Source organism: Homarus americanus, unplaced genomic scaffold, assembly GCF_018991925.1.
Source record: "Homarus americanus isolate GMGI-L3 unplaced genomic scaffold, GMGI_Hamer_2.0 scaffold19318, whole genome shotgun sequence".
Lineage (NCBI taxonomy): Eukaryota > Metazoa > Arthropoda > Malacostraca > Decapoda > Nephropidae > Homarus > Homarus americanus.
The window spans coordinates 7,984,447-8,006,100 of record NW_024732238.1 but is presented as its reverse complement, the minus strand read 5'-3'; the positions used below and the strand labels follow the sequence as shown (position 1 = coordinate 8,006,100).

The following is a 21,654-nucleotide window of genomic DNA, read 5'->3' as shown; positions in this document are numbered from 1 at the left end:
ACCCCAACCCAACCAACCCACAACCAAACCAACCAAACCAAACCATCACCCAAACCCCACACAACCCCAACCAACCCCACCAACACCCCAACCCACCCCAACCAACCAACCAACCCCAAACCACCAACCCCACACACCTGCACACACCTAACACACACACACACACACACACACCACCACACACACACACCCACCACACCACACCAACCCCACACCAACCAACCACCCCAACAACCAACCCACCAACAACAACCAACAACACACAAACCACACAACCAACTGCCAACCAAACCAACCCCAACCCCACACCAACAACCAACACCAACCAAACCAACTCCAACCAACCCCAACCAACCAACCACAACCCAACCCCACCACCACCAACCACACACACACACACACACACACACACACACACACACCCACCCACCAACCAACCAACCACACCCAAACCAACCCACAACCCAACACCAACACACCCAAACAACCAACCAACCAACCAACACACACACACACACACACACACACAACCCAACCCAACACCATCCACACACCCCAACACCATGCACACACCCAACACCATCCACACAACCCAACACCATCCACACAACCTAACCCAACTGCACACACCCCACACACCTACACACACACCCCAACACAATCCACACAACCCACCATCCACACACCCCAACACCATCCACACACCCCAACACCATCCCCACACCCCAACACCATCCACACAACCCCAACAACCAACTGCACAACCCCAACCCACACAAACACACAACAACACACACAACCCAACACCATCCACACAACCCCAACACCATCCACACCCCAACACCATCCACAACCCCAACCACCTGCAGACCCACACACACACACACACACACACACACACACACACACACACCCCAACACCATCCACACACACCCCAACACCATCCACACAACCCAACACCATCCACACACCCCAACACCACTGCACACCCCCACACACCCACACACACACACACACACACACACACCCACACCCATCCACACAACCCAACACCACTCCAGACCCCACACACCCACACACACACCCCAACACCATCCACACACCCCAACACCATCCACACACCCCAACACCATCCACACACACCCACACCATCCACACAACCCAACACCACCAGACCCCACACACACCCACACACACCCAACACCATCCACACCCCAACACCATCCACACCCCAACACCATCCACACACCCCAACACCATCCACACAACCCAACCAACACCATCCACACAACCTGACACCATCCACAACCTGACACCATCCACACAACCCGACACCATCCACACAACCTGACACCATCCACACCATCCCAACCAACTGCACAACCCCACACACACAACAACCCCACACCATCCACAACCCGACACCATCCACAACCTGACACCATCCACACACCCCAACACCATCCACACCCCAACCAACCCCACACACACACACACACACACACACACACACACACACACACACCCCAACACCATCCACACAACCCCTGCACCATCCACACCGCCCCAACAACCACAACCCCACACACACCCCTCCAACGCCACCACACACCCAACAACCACCACACACCCAACAACCACCCACACAACCCCAAACACCGCCCACAACCCCACACACACCCCAACCAACCACACATCCAACCAACTGAACCACACACCCAACCAACACACCCACACCCAACACCACTGTACACCCCAACCCACACACACACACACACACACACACACACACACACAGCACACACACACACACACACACCCACCACCCCACCACCACACCACACCCACCACCCAACACCCCCACACCCAACCAACCCAACACAACCCACAACCACCACACCCAAACAACCACTGCACCCAACCACACCAACCCCAACACACACCCAACGCCACCCAACCACTGCACAACCAACCCAACACACACCACCACCACACACACACACACACACACACACACACACACACACACCCAACACACACACACACACCACCCACCACCACCACACCCAAACACCACCTGCACAACCAACCCAACACCCACACACACAATCCAACCACCACACAACCAACCCAACACACACACACACCCCACACCCCACACACCACACACACACACACACACACACACACACACACACACACACACCCCCACCCCCAACACCATCCACACCCTGACACCATCCACACACCCTAACCCACTGTGACAACCCACACACCTACACACCACACCAACCAAACATCATCCACACAACCCAACCATCCACACACACCCCACAACACCATCCACACACACCCCAACACCATCCACAACCCAACACCATCCACAAACCCCACACCACACCACACAACCCCCACACACACACCCACACACACACCCCCAACACCATCCACACACCCCAACACCATCCACACAACCTTACACCATCCACACGCCAACACCATCCACACACACCCAACACCATCTCACACACCTAACACCATCCACACAACCCAACACCACCACACACCCCAACACCATCCACACACCCCAACACCACTGCACACCCCCACACACCCACACACACACCAACACCATCCACACAACCCAACACCATCCACACAACCCAACACCATCCACACACCCCCAACACCATCCACACACCCAACACCACCTGCACAACCCCCACACACACCCACACACACACACACACACACACACCAACACCATCCACACAACCTAACACCATCCACACACCCCAACACCATCCACGCACCCCACACCATCCACACACCCCAACACCATCCACACAACCCAACACCATCCACACAACCCAACACCATCCACACAACCCAACACCATCCTCACACCCCTGACACCATCCACACACCCCACCACTGCACACCCCACACACACACACACCAACACCATCCACACACCCACCATCCACACACCCCAACACCATCCACACACCCCAACACCACTGCACAACCCCACACACACCCACACACACACACCCCAACACCATCCAACAACCCAACAACACACACACACACACACACACACACAACCCCAACACCATCCACACACCCCAACACCATCCACACCCAACACCACTGCACAACCCCACACACCCACACACACCCCAACACCACTCACACCCCACACACACACCCCACACACACCTTAACACCATCCACACACCCTAACACCACTGTGACACCCCACAGACACCCACACACACACACACCCCAACACCATCCACACAACCCCACCACCTGCACACCCCACAAGACACCCACACACACACACCCAACACCATCCACACACACCCCCAACACCATCCACACACCCCAACACCATCCACACACCCCAACACCATCCACACACCCCAACACCACTGCACACCCACACACCCACACACACACACCCCAACACCACCACACACCCCACCACCATCCACACACCCCTAACGCCATCCACACACCCCAACACCATCCACGCACCCAACACCATCCACACACCCCAACACCATCCACACAACCTAACACCCTGCACACCCACACACCAGCCACACCCCACCCACCACACACACACAACCCAACACCACCACAACCCAACAACCACCACACATCCCAACAACCACCCTGCACACAACCCACACAACCCAACCCAACCACACACCAACCCAACCAACCCAACAACCACACCAACCCAACACCAACAACCCAACCACACCCCAACCACACCAACCAACACACCCCAACCACACCACACAACCCCAACACCACACACACACACCCCAACACCACACACACAAACCCCAACACCACACACAACCCCAACACCACACACACACAACCCCAACAACCACCAACTCCCCCACCCCACCAACCCCAACAACCACACACACACACCCCAACACACACACACACCCCAACACCACACACACAACCCAACACCACCACAACCCCAACAACTCACTAGCACACCCACACACCCACACACACACACACACCTACCATCCACACACCCCAACACCAACCACACACATCCCAACACCACTGTACACCCACACACACCCACACCAAACACACACACACACACACACCCCAACACCATCCACACACCCCAACACCATCCCACACCCCAACACCAATAACAACCCAACACAACTCTGCACAACCACACACCTACACAAACACACACACCCCAACACTCCACACACCCCAACACCATCCACACCCTAACACCACTCGTAGACCCCCCCACACACACACACACACACACACACACACACACACACACCCCACCATCCACACACACACACACCCAACACCATCCACACACACCCCAACACCATCCACAACCCAACACCATCCACCCCCAACACCACTGCACACCACACACACACACACACACACACACCTACACCATCCACACAACCCAACACCACTGTAGACCCCACACACACCCACACACACACCCCAACACCATCCACACACCCAACACCACACACCCCAACACCATCCACACCCCCAATACCATCCACACCCTAACACCTCTGATACTCCCAGGTACACCTTTGGGAGTCCCAGGTACACCTCTGACACTCCCTGGCACACTGATATTCCCAGGCACACCTCCGATATTCCCAGGCACACCTGATACTCCCAGGTACACCCTTTGAGACTCCCAGGCACACCCTTGGGACTCCCAGGCACACCTCTGACACTCCCTGGCACACCTCCGATATTCCCAGGTACACCTCCGACATTCCCAGGCACACCTCCGACATTCCCAGGCACACCTCCGATACTCCCAGGTACACCTTTGACTCCCAGGACACCTTGGGACTCCACACACCTCTGACACTCCCTGGCACACCTCCATATCCTGGTGCACACCGACATTCCCAGGTACACCTCCCATCCCAGGCACACCTCTGAGACTCCTGTACTTCACCAAATCTGCATACCTCTGACATTCCCAGGCACACCCCTGACACCTCCAGGCACACCTCTGATATTCCAGGCACACCCTCTCACACTCCCGGTCCGCCTCCCACACCCCTGTACAACTCCGACACCCCAGGTAAACCTCCCACACTCCTAGGCACACCTCAGACACCCCAGGCACACCTTGACACCCTAGGCATTCCTCTGACACTCCCTGGCACACCTCTGACACCCCACACCCCAGATACCCCTGGACACCCCCTGACACCTCCAGGCACACCCTTCACCCCTGGCACACCCCAGACAGGTACACACAAACACACACCCCAACACCATCCACACAACCCAACACCATCCACACAACCTGACACCATCCACACAACCTGACACCATCCACACATCCCAACACCATTCACACAACCTGACACCATCCACACATCCCAACACCTGTACACCCCCACACACACAAACACACACCCCACACCATCCACACAACCTGACACCATCCACACAACTGACCATCCACACACCCCAACACCATCCACACACCCCAACACCATCCACACACCCTACCACACTCGTACACCCCCCACACACACACACACACACACACACACACACACACACACCCAACACCATCCACACCAGCACCATCCACACCCCAACACCACTCACACACCCTTTCACACACACACTTTCAACGCCACCACACACCCAACACCACCATACCCAACACCACCACACACCCAACACCACCTCGCACACCCAACACCACCACAACCCAACACCCCACACACCCCACACACACACACTTCAACGCCACCACACACCCCCCACACCACCACACACCCAACCACACACACACCCAACACCACCACACACCCAACACCACTGCACACCCACCCAACACACACACACACACACACACACACACACACAGACACACACACACACACACCACCACTCACCACCACCCACCACCCAACACCCCCACACACCCAACACCACCGACACCCACCCAACACACACACACACACACACACACACCTACACCACCACACACCCAACACCACTCAACTCCAACACCACCACACACCCCAACACACCCACACACACACACACACCCAATGCCACACACACCCAACACCACCGTACACCCACCCAACACACACACACACACACACACACACCCCACCACCACCACCACCACCACCACCACCACCACCCCACCACACACACACACACACACACACACACACACACACACACACACACACACACACACACACACACACACACACACACACCACCCCACCCCACCACACCCAACACCACTGCACACCCACACACACACCCAACACCACTCACACACTGACACCACCCAACACACACACACACACACACACACACACACACACACACACTCACTGTCACCCAACACCTCACACACCCAACACCACCGGACACCCACCCAACACACCCACACACACACACATACCCAACACCACCACACACTCCAACACCACTCTCATACTCCAACACTGCTCACACACTCCAACACTGCTCACACACCCAACACCACCCACACACCCCTAACACCCACACACACCCAACACCACACACCCAACACCGCCACACACCCAACACCACCCCACACACACACACACACACACACACACACCCAACCACCACACCCCACACCACCACACACCCCACACCACACACCAACACCACCACACACCCCACACCACCACACCCAACACCACCACACCCCATCACACCCACACACACACCCCAACACCACCACACACCCTATCACACCACACACACACCTCAACACCACTTACACACCCCAACACACCCACACACACACACACACTCCAACACCACCACACACCCCAACACCACCTCACACAACCCCAACACCACTCACACACCCCAACACCACCACACACCCCAACACCACCACACACCCCAACACCACACACCCCAACACCACTCACACACTCCCACACCACTTACACACCCCAACACACCCACACCCAACACCACACACACCCCAACACACCTACCCACACACCCAACACTGCTCACACACCCAACACCACTCACACACTCCAACACCACCACACACCCTACACCGCCACACACCCCAACACACACACACACTCCAACACCGCTCACACACTCCAACACCACTTACACACTCCTGCACCACTCACACACCCCAACACCACTCACACACTCCAACACCACTGCACACACACACCCAACACCACCTCGCACACACACACACACCAACACCACACACACACTCCAACACCACACACACACACCCTAACACAGGTGGGCAGTACGCCCATGGGCCACATTTGGCCCTCCAAATTATTTCTGGTCCGCCACTGCATTTGGCAATCAGAAAAAATCTTATTAATTACAGAAAGGACATTTGGAAGGTAGAGACAGCAATACTGGCTCGGCCCCTGTTAACCTGATCATGAGAAAACCTGCATTAGGTACTGAGGAATCCATTAATTATGACTATTAGGTTGAAACTAAACCTTTTACCTGAGAACCCATCCTTGACCTCATGGGAATTCTCAACGTGTCTTTCTTTGTGTTAATATAGCCATCTACATTGTGTGGCCCATAAAGTGTGCCACCATTCATGAAGTGGCCCTCCATCAAAAATAATTGCCCACCCCTGCCTAACACCTAACACCCCTAACACCCTAACACCCCCTAACACTCAACACACAGCGGCACACACACGAATTAAGACAGCAAGCATAAGGAATAAGGGTATATTGTGACACATCTGTCTGTGTGTGTGACTGCATGGTAGAGAGTTAGATATCAGCTGTTGAGGAACACTTGACAACACTCATTTCCACTCCATCTCTCTAATCATCCACACCTTTTCTTCTCCATATTTTAAAATTTTATGTAATGTAATGTTGCAGGGATACAACTTTGCTCATTTATACTTATATGTATCACAATCTCTCTAAAAATACTTTAGGTTTTGTGTTTATTCAAGACATCTTCAGGTCATGAGACCCACTAACTACCCACCCAAGAAAGGGTGACCTGACATTCCATCAGAAGGTCAGTAATATAAGACCTCTGATCAGCCTCCACCTGTCATTGCATCAGGTCAGGTCAGTTACACGAGACCCACTAATCCTCAATACCTCCATGTGCATGGAAGATAACAGTCTTTGCTGTAACACACAACTTCATTCACACCCATATCCTATAGATTTTAAATTTTTTAAATATATTTGTTAACCAAACTTTTAGATAAACTATTTTTGATTATTATAGTGAAGATATGAAGTTTCTGAATTAATTTGAACTGCATTTACAGACTCCAATAGTTTAGACTCGAAAAAAACATCCCCAGCACCCAGAAACATTCTGGGGAAGTGGGCTAGTGTCTGTGTGTGCAAGATGTCTAGTTTAGACACTCGGAAACTTCCCAGTAACCGGAAAATATTATGGGAATAAGGAATTTTTCCGGGTTTGAAAAAATCGTGTTTAGCTGGAAATCTCTGCAAAAATATGTACTGTATACAGTACAGTAGCTACTCGAAATTACAAGTTGAAAAATATCAACACAATTCAAATGTCTGGTCTAGTAGGGGTGAAGCTGGCTTTATGTCAGAATATGAAAGCTGTGGCTAGCCCTCCTGATATTAAATATTACTGTAGGGTATCATAATTTTTCATTTGTGAATGAGCTGGGTATGCGTTGTGAATTTCGAATAGGGGTGTTAAAATATCAATTGTGGATAAGTGGGGTTACGAATAGTGAGGTATTCCTGTATGTACAGTATTGGCAAAAAATTTTGCAGAAGCAGTCTTAGTTAATTTGAGCATGTGGTGAGATGTGTTGGTCCTTTTTATAGATATATATCACACACAAATATATATACCGTGTGTTTTGGAAGTAATAAGTGGCAGGGCTGAAGTAAACACTTTGTTGGTTTTCTTTATTGTAGAAAAATATAGTTCCACAGGTCCTTAGTTTAGTTGAGAATATATTATACCTTCTTTTCTAGGGGAAATGTCTTAGTGCACATACACAGGAGAATACTTAAGTGAGGTGTTCTCTGGGTAATAAAATATATGCGTCTGATCTCTCCCCAGCCTCTCTTAACCAAGAGAGAGAGGGAGAAGCAGGCCAGGTCTGTTATGACTTGGTTGACCTCGCCTGCCCTAGTGAGTGTGAGAAAGGAAACACGTCAGATATACTGTTGTGCTAACATGAGCTGACCTCGCTCGCTCCCCAAAGGAACTGCAACCTCAGCCATGCATAATGTCAACAGCTGAGGCACAGTTGAATAACTTGGTGAATAATTTGGTATTATACATTTGGGTAAATATTTATATAATGCAAATGGTGCTGTTACAGAGATTGGAGGAGATAAAATGGTTTCAGAGTTGTGCAAGTATATGTGGAAGGTAGGAGAGCTAGGGGGGCAGGCCAAGACATGGGGAAAAGGGGTTGTAAGAAATGACATCAGAGTTATAAACCTCATGAGAAAGGCTGCAAGAGACATCACAGCATGAAGAGCTAGCTGCCATCATGTAACCATGGCTAACTCAAACAAGTGTAGGAAATGGTTATAAAACATATTGATGATGATGATAAGGGAAGTGGTTATTGGTGAAGGAAGGTAGGACAAAGTCAGGGATGTGTAGTGTCACAGTGGTTGTTCAATATTTTTAGAGCTGAGGGAGTAAAGAGAAGTAAAAGCATGAGTGTGATAGATAGGGGTGCTCGTGTGTATGATAGGAATAAGGAGGTGCAAATGGGAGGTGATTTAGTTAATGTATGTGCAAATATGATGGCTTGGGAATACATACAGTATTGAGATAAAAAGTGGGGGATATTTCTGAATGAGTTCAAAAGAAAGTATGGGGGGTTTGTTGAACAATTGGTAAATAAGCCTCTATTATCAAGGACCCGTAAAGTATTACATTTAGATTACACAATGTTCAGTATACAATGACATTATGAAATGGATCATTATGTGGGTGCTTCTATATTGATATTTGTGAGATTCAAAATGTGTGGAATGAGACAGACGAAATATATCTCCATACATCAAAGGTCGCAGCTCAGCAGGATTACAGGGCTGCCAACATTCGGCTGGAACAACTCGCCTTTCCCCAACCTATCGTCACTGGTCTCAAATTGTTCACACTACAGTATGGACCGATACTTTTTGTTGCAAGTGTACATCAATAAATTTTACTGATTGGGGAATCTTGTGAAAAAGCCCGGTACAATACAGTAAGTCCTCACTTATATTGGGGTTACGTCCTAACCTTGACGTTCTGAGAAACAACATTAAGTGAATCAATTTTCCCAATAAGAAATAAATAAAATACTGGAGTTACATTCCTGAGCCTCCCTTTGCCCCATGAAATACATTATACATATACAGAAAATTGTGCACATATATGCAGCTATAAGTACTGTACTAAGTTTGTATGGGTACTCTCCGATCTCTCCGATAGGCGGAGGTGTCTGGTGGGTAGTGAGGCAGATGGCAGAAGTGGAGGCCGGGTGGCGGGAGGGAGGGAGGTGGTTGGCGGGAGTGGAGGAGGAGGGCGGAAGCAGAGGAGGCTCAGGAGGGTGGTGAGTCACTGAGACTCTGGCTGCCTCCTCCTCCTCCTGTGTTGACCGGGGTTACTCTGCTGCTGCTTGCTCTTCCTCCGCCGCTGCTTGCTCCTCCTCTGTTGTTGTTTGCTACTCTGCTTTGTAATGCTGCTGTCTTACTTTCATCATTGTTTACGACAGTCAAATTTTAAAATTCTCAACTCCATGGGAGTACAGTAATGTACAGCTGCTCCCTGACTTATGACGAGTTAGGGACCCAAATCCAGGTAGTGAAGTCGAAATGCTCATATAGTGGTCCCTCGGTTGAGCACAATTAGTTCGAAGGTTGCCATTAGCAAACTCATGTTTCAATGGGTTTTTGGGTAACTGGTTCCAGCTCACCGAAAATTACATACAAACTAAAAATAAGTGCAGTAAAGTACACTTACTTTGAGGTGTGCATGTAGAAGGCTCCTGGTTGATGATGATGGTAATTAGAATGGGGGTGGAGGAGAAGGGAAGGCACCCCATGCTGCCATTTCACCCATAAAATTTTAGTTGGTGTAATTCAAGATTATTTTCTTTAAATCAACACTGCGTTGCATTATATATTGTCAATATGTAAAATATATTTCAAAATGGCCAATAATTTGACTGGAAACAGAAAGAAAGCATTTATGTTCAAGAGTCTCAAAGAAGATGTTCCCTCCTCAGAACTGGTAAACAAACTGACGCCAAGCTTGGTATGTTGAATGGCTGTTTGGCGTGCAAAAAACTAGCTTCCTGTACTTCATTTATGTTCAATAATTGTTAAAGTTACTAAAAAAATTAATATAAAACTTAAAATTATTGAATAGTACAACCTTCTTGATATTTACTAAAATGGTAAGGAATTTAAGCCCTAAAATCGATTACTGTATTGGCGGACTAATACTACAGCTGGTGGGCAGCCAAATGCAGGCGAAAACATGTTGGGAAAAATTCGTAAGGAATTCGTTAACCGAGGGTTTGCTCGTTAACCAAAGTGAAGAATCTTATGGAAGGTAATTCGTTAACCGAAATTTCGTTATCCAAGGCGCTCGTTAACCGAGGGATCACTGTAATACATAGAAAACCTAAAATGGGTGTCTCTTTCTTCTCAGAAACCACAGAACACTCACTTTTAAGCTTGCCAGCCATTTTAAAGTGAATTACAAACAAAAATTTTGTCTGTACTGACGTTGGGACTCGAAAATATGTAATTTGACAAAATTTTCGTACGACTGAGGCAGGTCGCAAGTGCGGGTGGTTGCAAGTCGAGTGGGTCGTAAGTTGGGGAGGGGCTGTACTGGTAAATAATGTGCAGATTTCTGAAATTGGCATATATAGTGGTCCCTCGATTAACGAACTGTCCAATTAACGAAATTTCAGTTAACAAATTAGCTCCCATAAGGATTTTCAGTTTGATTAACGAAAGTATTACGACAAACACGTTTTGTTGTGCGCATCAGTTGATCGGCCAGTCCGCCAATACAGTAATCAGTTCTATGTTTACATTCGTTTCCAGTGGAGTAAATATCAAGAAAGTTGTGCTCTTGAATATTTCTGAATTTTTTATATTAAAATTATTGGTCATTCTGAAATTTAGGTAACATATTGATAATATAGACAGTACAGGGAACAGTTTTTGTGTGCCCATCAGTTGATCGAATCACCCAACAACGCTTTGGTCTCTTGAATATTTTAGCATTTTTACATTAAAATTATTGGTCATTCTGAAATTTAGTTAATATATTGATAATAAACAGTGCAGACATTATTATGAAACACAAAGAAGGCATTAGAACCAATGCATCTGTAAAGAATATGGCATGTTATCATCGATTGCCCATACAATCAGCTGTTTGATATGTAAAGAAAGCTGCCGGTAATACAACATACACTCCTCAAAGTAAGTTAAAATACAGTATTCTATTGTTTTTTTATTAATTATTGTACAGTGCACTGTACAATACAGTACTTACTGTATTTAGTTTATGTTTAATGTTTTGTTAATTCTATTACCGGTATACAGTACATCTGCTCCCCGACTTACGACGGGGTTAGGGACCCAAATCCAGGTTGTAAGTTGAAAATGCAAAACAAATAATACATATAAAATCTAAAATGAAATACAGTACAGTAAAAGTAATCAATAATGAAGAATGAATACAGTGTGACTGTGCACTTACCTTTAATGTAGTCAGCTGAATACACACGGGTCCCCCATAATTTTCTAATTATACATGGAGACTACAATAACTGGATGAAGCAGAGGAGACAGGGCTGGGTGGGTCATCAATGTTGCTTTCTTCAGACTTATTAATATACAGGGGAAACTTGCTTGTTGAAGGTATTGGATCATCTTTAGGGAGTGAAGAGGAAGCACTGATGGGGTGTGAGGAGACAGTAATGGGGGACTTCTTAAAATATATGTCCAATTTAGACTGCAACTTGCCTTTTCTTTCCATTGTAAATCTTCCTGTAGCAAGCAAGTGCATCTTGGATCATTCTGTCAACTTTTATAAAACGCTCAACATTTTGATCCATTCCGTCAAACATTTGCATCCCCTTATTAATTGTAGCAAATGCTTCTGCCATTTGTTTTATTGGAACATTTTTTGGGGGGTGCATGTTCTTCTTCTACATTTTGATTCTTCTTCCTCTGCAATTTTCTGTGCATCCAGTTCAATAAGATCTTCGTTACTTAGCTCTTCTGCTACATTTTCAACCAACTGCTCAACATCTTCATTATCAATTTCTAACTCAAGCTGTTAACCCAACTCCACTATCTTGTTACTAATCTCAGAAATTACTTCATCTTCATTAAATCCTCTGAAACTGTTCACATATCTTTTCAGGACTTTCTTCCATATTCCATTCATGCACTGACCTGTAACCTCTTCCCATGCTGCACTAATGTGCTTTATACATTTCAAAATGTTGTAGTCCTTCCAAAACTCTCTGAGCGTTTTCTCACCTTCAGTAGCAGCAACAACCTGAGCAAAGGTCGCACGTAAATAATTCGCTTTAAAAGCGGCAATAGCACCTTGATCCATGGGTTGGATGATAGAGGTAGTGTTAGGTGGAATGTAGACTACCTTAACATTAGGGTGCAGGTTGTCCAGGTGTGGTGGGTGTCCCGGAGCATTATCCAAAATTAACAAAATTTTGAATGCAATCCCTTGGCTTGTGGAATGAAACAAGTCAGGAACCAATCCTCAAACAGTACTAGGGTCATTCATGCTTTCTTGTTACTTTGATAAAACACTGGCAGTGTGTGCTTGCTGACATGTTTAAAAGCCCTTGGGTTCTCTGAATGATATATCATGAAGGGCTTTATCTTGAAACCAGCTACGTTCCCCCCCCCCACCCAACAGAAGTGTGATTCTGTCCTTGAATGCCTTGAATCCCGGCATTGTTTTCGCCTCTTTGTGGATGTATGTCCGTTCTGGCATGCGCTTCCATAATAATCCAGTTTCATCCACATTAAATATTTGCTCTGCCAAATAATTTCCCTCCACGATGACATGATCTAGCTCCTCCTTAAAAGCTTCGGCAGCACCAACATCAGCACTTGCTGCCTCTTCACTCACCTTTACACTATGCAAACTGTAGCGGTTCTTAAACCTTTGGAACCACCCATGACTTGCTGTGAAGGTTTGGTCGCTCTCATCACCTGCCTGCTCCTTCAGGCTTTCGAAAAGGCTTCTTGCCTTAGCCAGTAGGGTTAGAACGCTTAAGGGTACACTCTTTTGTATCTGATCTTCCATCCATATCACAAGTAATTTTTCCATCTCATGAATAGGAACTTGTCTTTTTTTTTTGTTATTATTGTTCCCTTTATAGGTTTGGATCCTTTCACTACCTCACAAATACGTTCCTTGACCTTCGAAATAGTAGATATGGTAGAATATGAGAAGCCTAGGTCGCGTGAAATGGTTGCTACCGTTTTTCCATTTTCATACTGCATTATCATCTTCATTTTCGTCTCAAAAGTAATTGACTGTCTCCTTTTCTTCTGAGCAGCCCTAACACTCTCACTTCTATGCTTGCCAGTCATTCTAAAGTGAATTAGAAACGAAAATAATGTCAGTACACAGCGCGATCACCTTTGACAAAAACGACAACCAAGCACCAACTAAGCGCTCTACGGCGTGGGTGCTGTAGCCCCGAGGCGACCCAGCCCATGCGATGCTCTCGTACGGGACGGAAACGTTTCGGTTTAGAAAATACTCGCGTCATTTTAAAAAAATTTGGTACCGACTGCGGCGGTTGTATGTGCTGGTGGTCGTAGGTCGAGTATGTCGCAAGTTGAGGAGTAGCTGTACTTTGTTTGTATACTTTTTCTGTGATTTAGAACCAATTACCCAATATCCTATAGAAATAATAGATTTGGTTAACGAAATTTTCGGTTAACGAACGACTCTGTGGAACCAATTGTGTTCGTTAATTGAGGGACCACTGTATTACATGTACCAATACTTTTGAGCAGTAATTTTCATTAAGAAATAGCTTTTAAATGGTATTTGTGTAAAATAAATTTAAATATTCACCCCAAACATCACAGGGATACATGAAGACCAGTTAGATATAAATATTTATGATAATGAATGTATAGATGTTACCACTCCATTGCAATTATGAATCGTATTACCCATATGTATAGCTATTACACTATGTACAGTCTCGTTCAAGATTCTTCGAAATCTACTGGAGACAGTTGGCAACTCAAGGCTGTTTGTTTATGATGGTACATAGTATAATATAATACGAAACAACAAAGCCCAACCTTTAATTAAGCAACAGGGAACTAAGTAACCATAACCGATCGATTTACATTCATTCATAAATTTTACTATGTACTGTACTGGTATTATAGTAAAAAAAGGCCTTGAGTTGCCAGCTGTCTCCAGCAGTGTTTGAAGAATCTTGAACTTGTACCTGAATTTTCAAATTCTGGTGACACTCTAGATTTTCAATACAGAAACCCAAACAGAAACCCATTCACTTAGTCTTGTACACCATGAGAGAACTGTACAGTACAGTACATCAAGCTCTGATTCTACTACAATACTAAGGCTTGTGTAAGATATGTGAGGAAGAGTGGAACTTTCAGTGTACAGTACAATAAAGTGCATGATGTAATGTAGATTAGGTTGTTTCATTCTAGATGAAAACAGTTTATTAATTTATGCAAACATCATGTGTTTTGGTGGAGTTGTAGTTAAACAGTCTTGAGTTACACAAAACAAACCCTTTGTTGTTATCAGAATTAAGATTTGTAAGTTACAACTCATGTAGTTTCTTACCAAACCTCAAAGATTGGTGGGGGTTTATTTAATTGATGTTATTTGCTTTAGAAAACATACAGGTGCTGTGAATTAGTGTTTTTACTTTCAGGCGGGTGAAGCGGGCTAACAAGGAGGAGAATATGTGGGACTGCAGTGTATGTACCTACAGAAACTCTCCTGAGGCCTTCAAGTGCCTCATGTGTGATGTCCGCAAGGGTACATCTACCAGGTAAGCCAGTGTGTTTTAGTTACAAGTGGACTGAGTTATTTTCTTGTAAGTTCAGTAGGTAGTAGACAGCCATCAAACAGGAAGTTACTGCCACCTGGGAAGATATTGGAAGCTTAATGTGTTGTCTAATGGTAGACCCTGCTGCCATATGGCACCACAAGAATTGTGACCAAGTCCCAGGTTGCTGATTTTACTTTCTGCCTCATTTACACACAATTCCAGGGTCTCGACTGTTTCTCATAATACTCTATTGACAACGCAACATACCGTTACCTATATTGTTTCTCACTTTTTATTTATTTATGGTTCTTTATTATTATTATTATTATTATTATTATTATTATTATTACAGGTAAACCTCGAGATATGATGGGGGTTAGGTTCCTGAAAACCCTATTGCTAGGTGAATTATCACTGACCAAAAAAAATCCTACAATACTATTTTCTGTACAAAACAATTAAACACTCACCACATCCTGAAGAATAAGCTTGGTCATCATTACATGTCCTCTTCAAGGCAAGGGGACTCTTGTGAAGGGGGTGCGGGGGGGACAGGTCATTCAGACTCCCAAACAACCTTTGGGCAGGACCTGGTTAAGGCTTCCACCATGGCATAGACCCCTGCCCCCGATCAGGGCCTGGTTAAAGTGGTCTTGCTTACCAATGGGTAGGATTAAGATCTGTATGAATTCTTGTCTCTTGGACAATAAGTTATGAAATCTTTGTATTCTCTCAATAGTTTGATCTCACACGATCATTAAATTTCAATGATGTTGTGAATATCTTTGTAACAATGAAGTCAAGGAAGAAAACTTTGGTGTCAGTGTTTGAGTTCTATATCCTTGTACCGTATTTTTCGGCTTGGAAGACGCACCATGATTTTGGAAATGAAATTCTAGGATTTTTTTTTTTTTACGGGGATTAGCCCACCTTGGCACAGGTCACTGACCCACATCGGGGCCTAGGGGGGCGAAAATGTAATAATAATAATAATAATATAATAATAATAATAATAATAATAATAATAATAATAATAAAAATAATAAAGAACCATAAAGAAATACAAAAATGAAAAAAGTATCAAGAGTGAGAAACAATATATGTATGTTGTGTTGTCAAAGTAAAAGAAACAATTGAGACCGTGCAATTGTGCGTGAATGAGGCAGAAAGTCAGATCAGCAACCTGGGACTTGGTCACAATTCTCGTGATGCCATATAGCAGCAGGGTCTACCATTAGACAATACATTATGCTTCCAATATCTTCCCAGGCGGTAGTACCTCCCTGTTTGGTAGCTGCCTACTACCTACACCAGTGAAACCGTTGCTTGATATACAGCCCTTTTGGCACAAGTACACACACCTCTTTGAATATCATCACTTAAAACTGCTTATCAGTTATCATTTTCATCAAATTAAAAAAAAAAATCTGTATAAGAAGTGGAAATCTTTAATACAGCACTCATTTTATACACCTGGTCACCTCCGCATCTAGCGGGCTGTAGTGTTTACATTCTTTCTCTTGTTTTTGTCGGTATGACAACGACGGGAAATATTTTCCAACAGTAGAAGGTAAGCAAATGTAAACATGTATATCAACGTCTAAATAAAACAAAAAATCTTTATTTAAAAGCAAAAAATTACAAGTAAAAAAAAACTCGGTAAAAATCAGTTTAATTAAAATTTTTGGTAAGCAAACAATAAAAATGACAAAAAACTGTAAATCTCTAAACATCATGTCCAGTAAAACAGTCAAAAGCATTTAATTCATCTTCAAATCCTGAGAAGTCGTCACAGTTGGATTCATCACCAAGCTCTGAATCATCACGGGAGGAAATATCATAATCACTACTGTCAGTCTCGTACAACAAGTTGTCTTCAGTGCCATCCATAGCATTTCTGATACCACATTCTTTGAAAGACTTAACAATAACTTTAGTTTTAATATCACACCATGACTTCAGCACCCATTCACACACACTTCAGATATTGATGGGCGTTTCATCCTTCCAGTCGGCGTCATATTTCCCCTCTGTCATCCATTTATTCCAGTGCTCTCTCGTGTTATTCTTAAAGGGCTTATTAATGCTGACATCTAGCAGCTGTAACTGGGAAGTCAGGCCACCAGGAATTACTGCCTGCTGTGTGTTGAGCTCCTTTGCTAGCCTTTTGGTGTTTTCAGTCCTGTGAGCACTAAACTGATCCCATACTAGCAGTGAATTCTTTCGTAGCAGACCACCAGGACGCTTGAACCACACTTTATCCAACCATACCTTGACACCTCCATCCATCCATCCCTTGGGTTGTACAATGACATGAATTCCATTTGGCAGTTTTTCCTTCGGTAATGTTTTTCTCTTGAAAATTAACAGAGGCGGTAGTTTGGTCCCGTCGGCACGGCAAGCTGAACCTACCATGTAGTGAGTCCTTTCGTGTCCAGTGGTTTTAACAATCACTGATATATCTCTTTTACATTTACACTTTTATTAGATGGCACATCAAAAGTCAAAGGTACTTCATCCTTATTCCCAATTTGACTGAGTTCAGGACAACTCTGTTTTCTAACATTAATAATAAATTTATGGAAATCTAATATTTTCTCTTCGTATTCTGCAGGCATTTTTTGAGCTTTTGTTCTTGTTCACAAACTTAAGCCATTTTGTTTCATGAAGCAAAAACACCAACAAGCAGTTCCTTTGAAGTAATCCACCCCTGTGATTGCTGCAAACCTTCTTGCTTCCAAAATGATCATCTTTGTCGTCACTGCCAAACCCAAGTTTCTTTGGTCTAATATCCATGTTTTCAAGTTTTCTTCTAAGTCTGGCCATTTTGCTGGTATTATACGAAGATTATGCTTCTATTTATTCGCTTTTTTTAATTCTTCCTCCTGCTTCCTCCACTGGCGAATCATCTCAGTTTCTCTCTGTTACCCTGTTTCCATGTTCTGTGGCATATCGCACTACTTTAAGTTTAAATGTGATATTATATTTGTCTCCTTGTTACACCTACCGTAGATGAGGGAGATAATTTGTGTTGGTCACACTATATATATATATACAGTTGTACCCCACTTAACGCGGTCAATTGAACCCAGAGGGTCCCGCGTTAAGTGAAATCCGCGTTAAGTGAACAACAGAACATATGGGATTAATTCCAATAGAAACCGGCCCGACCCCCAAACTCCACTTTTTGAAGGCACATACCTATGTTGTAGTAAAAATAACATCTTAATTTTATGATGGTACATGCACACAATTAATACTTAAGAGAAATAGAGAAATACAGTCGCCAAGTTAATGTCCATTCAAATAATGGACTCAACTCCCTCCCCCTCTCACACTACACTCACTGGCTCTTCCCTCTCAGAGAAATTTTTGGGGAAAAACCACTAAATTTTAATAAATAATACCTCAAACTAAAGTTAGGATAATACAATTGACATTGCTGGATTCCTTGTAAGACCAGGAATATTTTGAATATAAATGTCATATATTTTGCACAAAAGATAACATAGTTACCTAGAGAAAAATTTTATCTAAAATTTGTATGTTTAATGCAAAATATATGATGTTTATATTCAAAATGATCACCAAATTATAAGAATTCCAGCAATGTAAATTATATTCTGACCGGGTAATTTGTATGAATTTTATGAGCTAAAACAAATATCTTCAGTTAATAAAAAAAAAAATAATCTTCACGACACTATCTGTCAATCAAAGTACCCCACCTTGCCTCCCCCCTCTTCCAACCGCGCGGTCAGTCCCAACCCTCCCCCCCACCCCCCACCAATCCTCCCTTCCAGAGTTTTTAACATTTAGTATTAAATAATACCTCAGATTAAAGTTAGGATAATATAATTGACATTGCTGGATTCCTTGTAAGACCAGGAATATTTTGAATATAAATGTCATATATTTTGCACAAAAGATAACATAGTTACCTAGAGAAAATTTTTTATCTAAAAATTGTATGTTTAATGCAAAATATATGATGTTTATATTCAAAATGATCACCAAATTATAAGAATTCCAGCAATGTAAATTATATTCTGACCGGGTAATTTGTATGAATTTTATGAGCTAAAACAAATATCTTCAGTTAATAAAAAAAAAAATAATTCTTCACGGGGTAACAGATGGTCGGTCGGTCCCTCCCTCCCCCCCCACCCCCCACCACCGTCCCAAGGAGATGTGTGGGATAACCACTAAATTTTAATAAATAATACCTCAAACTAAAGTTAGGATAATATAATTGACATTGCTGGATTCCTTGTAAGACCAGGAATATTTTGAATATAAATGTCATATATTTTGCACAAAAGATAACATAGTTACCTAGAGAAAATTTTTTATCTAAAAATTGTATGTTTAATGCAAAATATATGATGTTTATATTCAAAATGATCACCAAATTATAAGAATTCCAGCAATGTAAATTATATTCTGGCCGGGTAATTTGTATGAATTTTATGAGCTAAAACAGGCAGTCAGGCAGGGTGGCGGGTGGGGCAAATCTAAAAATAGCGTCTCGAGCCGGACACTCACCACGTATATGTGGAAAAAATCCGTGTTAAGTGAAAGTTCAGCTCTGGCGAGGCACCGCTATATGAAAAAACTCGTTAAGTGAAACCGCGTTAGGCGGGTAATACTGTGTATGTATATGTGTATGTATATATATATATATATATATATATACACAGTATTACCGCCTGCGTTTCTAGTGCCGACCAGAATATAATTTACATTGCTGGAATTCTTATATTTATGATCATTGAATATAAACATCATATATTTTGCATTAGACAAATTTTAGAAAAATGTTTCTGGTAAATATGTTATCTTTTGTGCAAATTACATTTATATTCAAAAACTTTAGTTTAAGGTATTAACCTCTAGTTTTCCCCCCAAAATTTCTCAGAGGGAAGAGCCAGCAGTGTAGTGTGAGAAGAGGGGGAGGGAGTCGTGTCCATTATTTGAATGGACATTAACTTGGCGACTGTATTTCTCTATTTCTCTTAAGTATTAATTGTGTGCATGTACCATCATAAAATTAAGATGTTATTTTTACTAGAACATAGGTATTGTGTTGGAAAAAGTGGAGTTTGGGGGTCAGCTGGCCTCTATTTCATTTAATCCCATATGTTATGTTATTCACTTTACGCATTTCTCACTTTCCGCGGTACCCTGTGGGTTACATTAACCGCGTAAAGTGAGGGTTGACTGTATATATATTAGTTCTTGAATTGATAAGTGGCAGGGCTGAAGTAAACACTTTGTTGGTTTTCTTTTATTGTAGAAAAATATAGTTTCACAGGTACTGAATTCAGTTGAGAATATATTGTACCTTCTATACTAAGGGAAGTGTCTCAGTGCACTTCAGGAGAACACTTAAGTGAGGTGTTCACTGGGTCACATGTGATATGATAGTCTCTCTCTGACACCAGGGAGAGAGGGTGGTGTTATGCCGTCTTAATTTACTTTAATATCCAGGTTCTAGGCGTAACCA

General features: G+C 44.4%; 1 protein-coding gene across 1 annotated transcript in view; it reads left to right on the top strand.

The window, feature by feature from the left end:
• Window positions 1-16,005: 16,005 nt before the first annotated feature.
• LOC121868435 (YY1-associated factor 2-like) overlaps window positions 16,006-21,654 on the top strand; it is a 36,932-nt gene continuing 31,283 nt past the window's right edge. Inside the window, exon 1 of the mRNA XM_042369089.1 lies at window positions 16,006-16,148. Within this exon, the coding sequence (XP_042225023.1) occupies window positions 16,060-16,148 (89 nt within the window). The 5' untranslated portion in view covers window positions 16,006-16,059. The remainder of the gene's footprint in view (window positions 16,149-21,654) is intronic.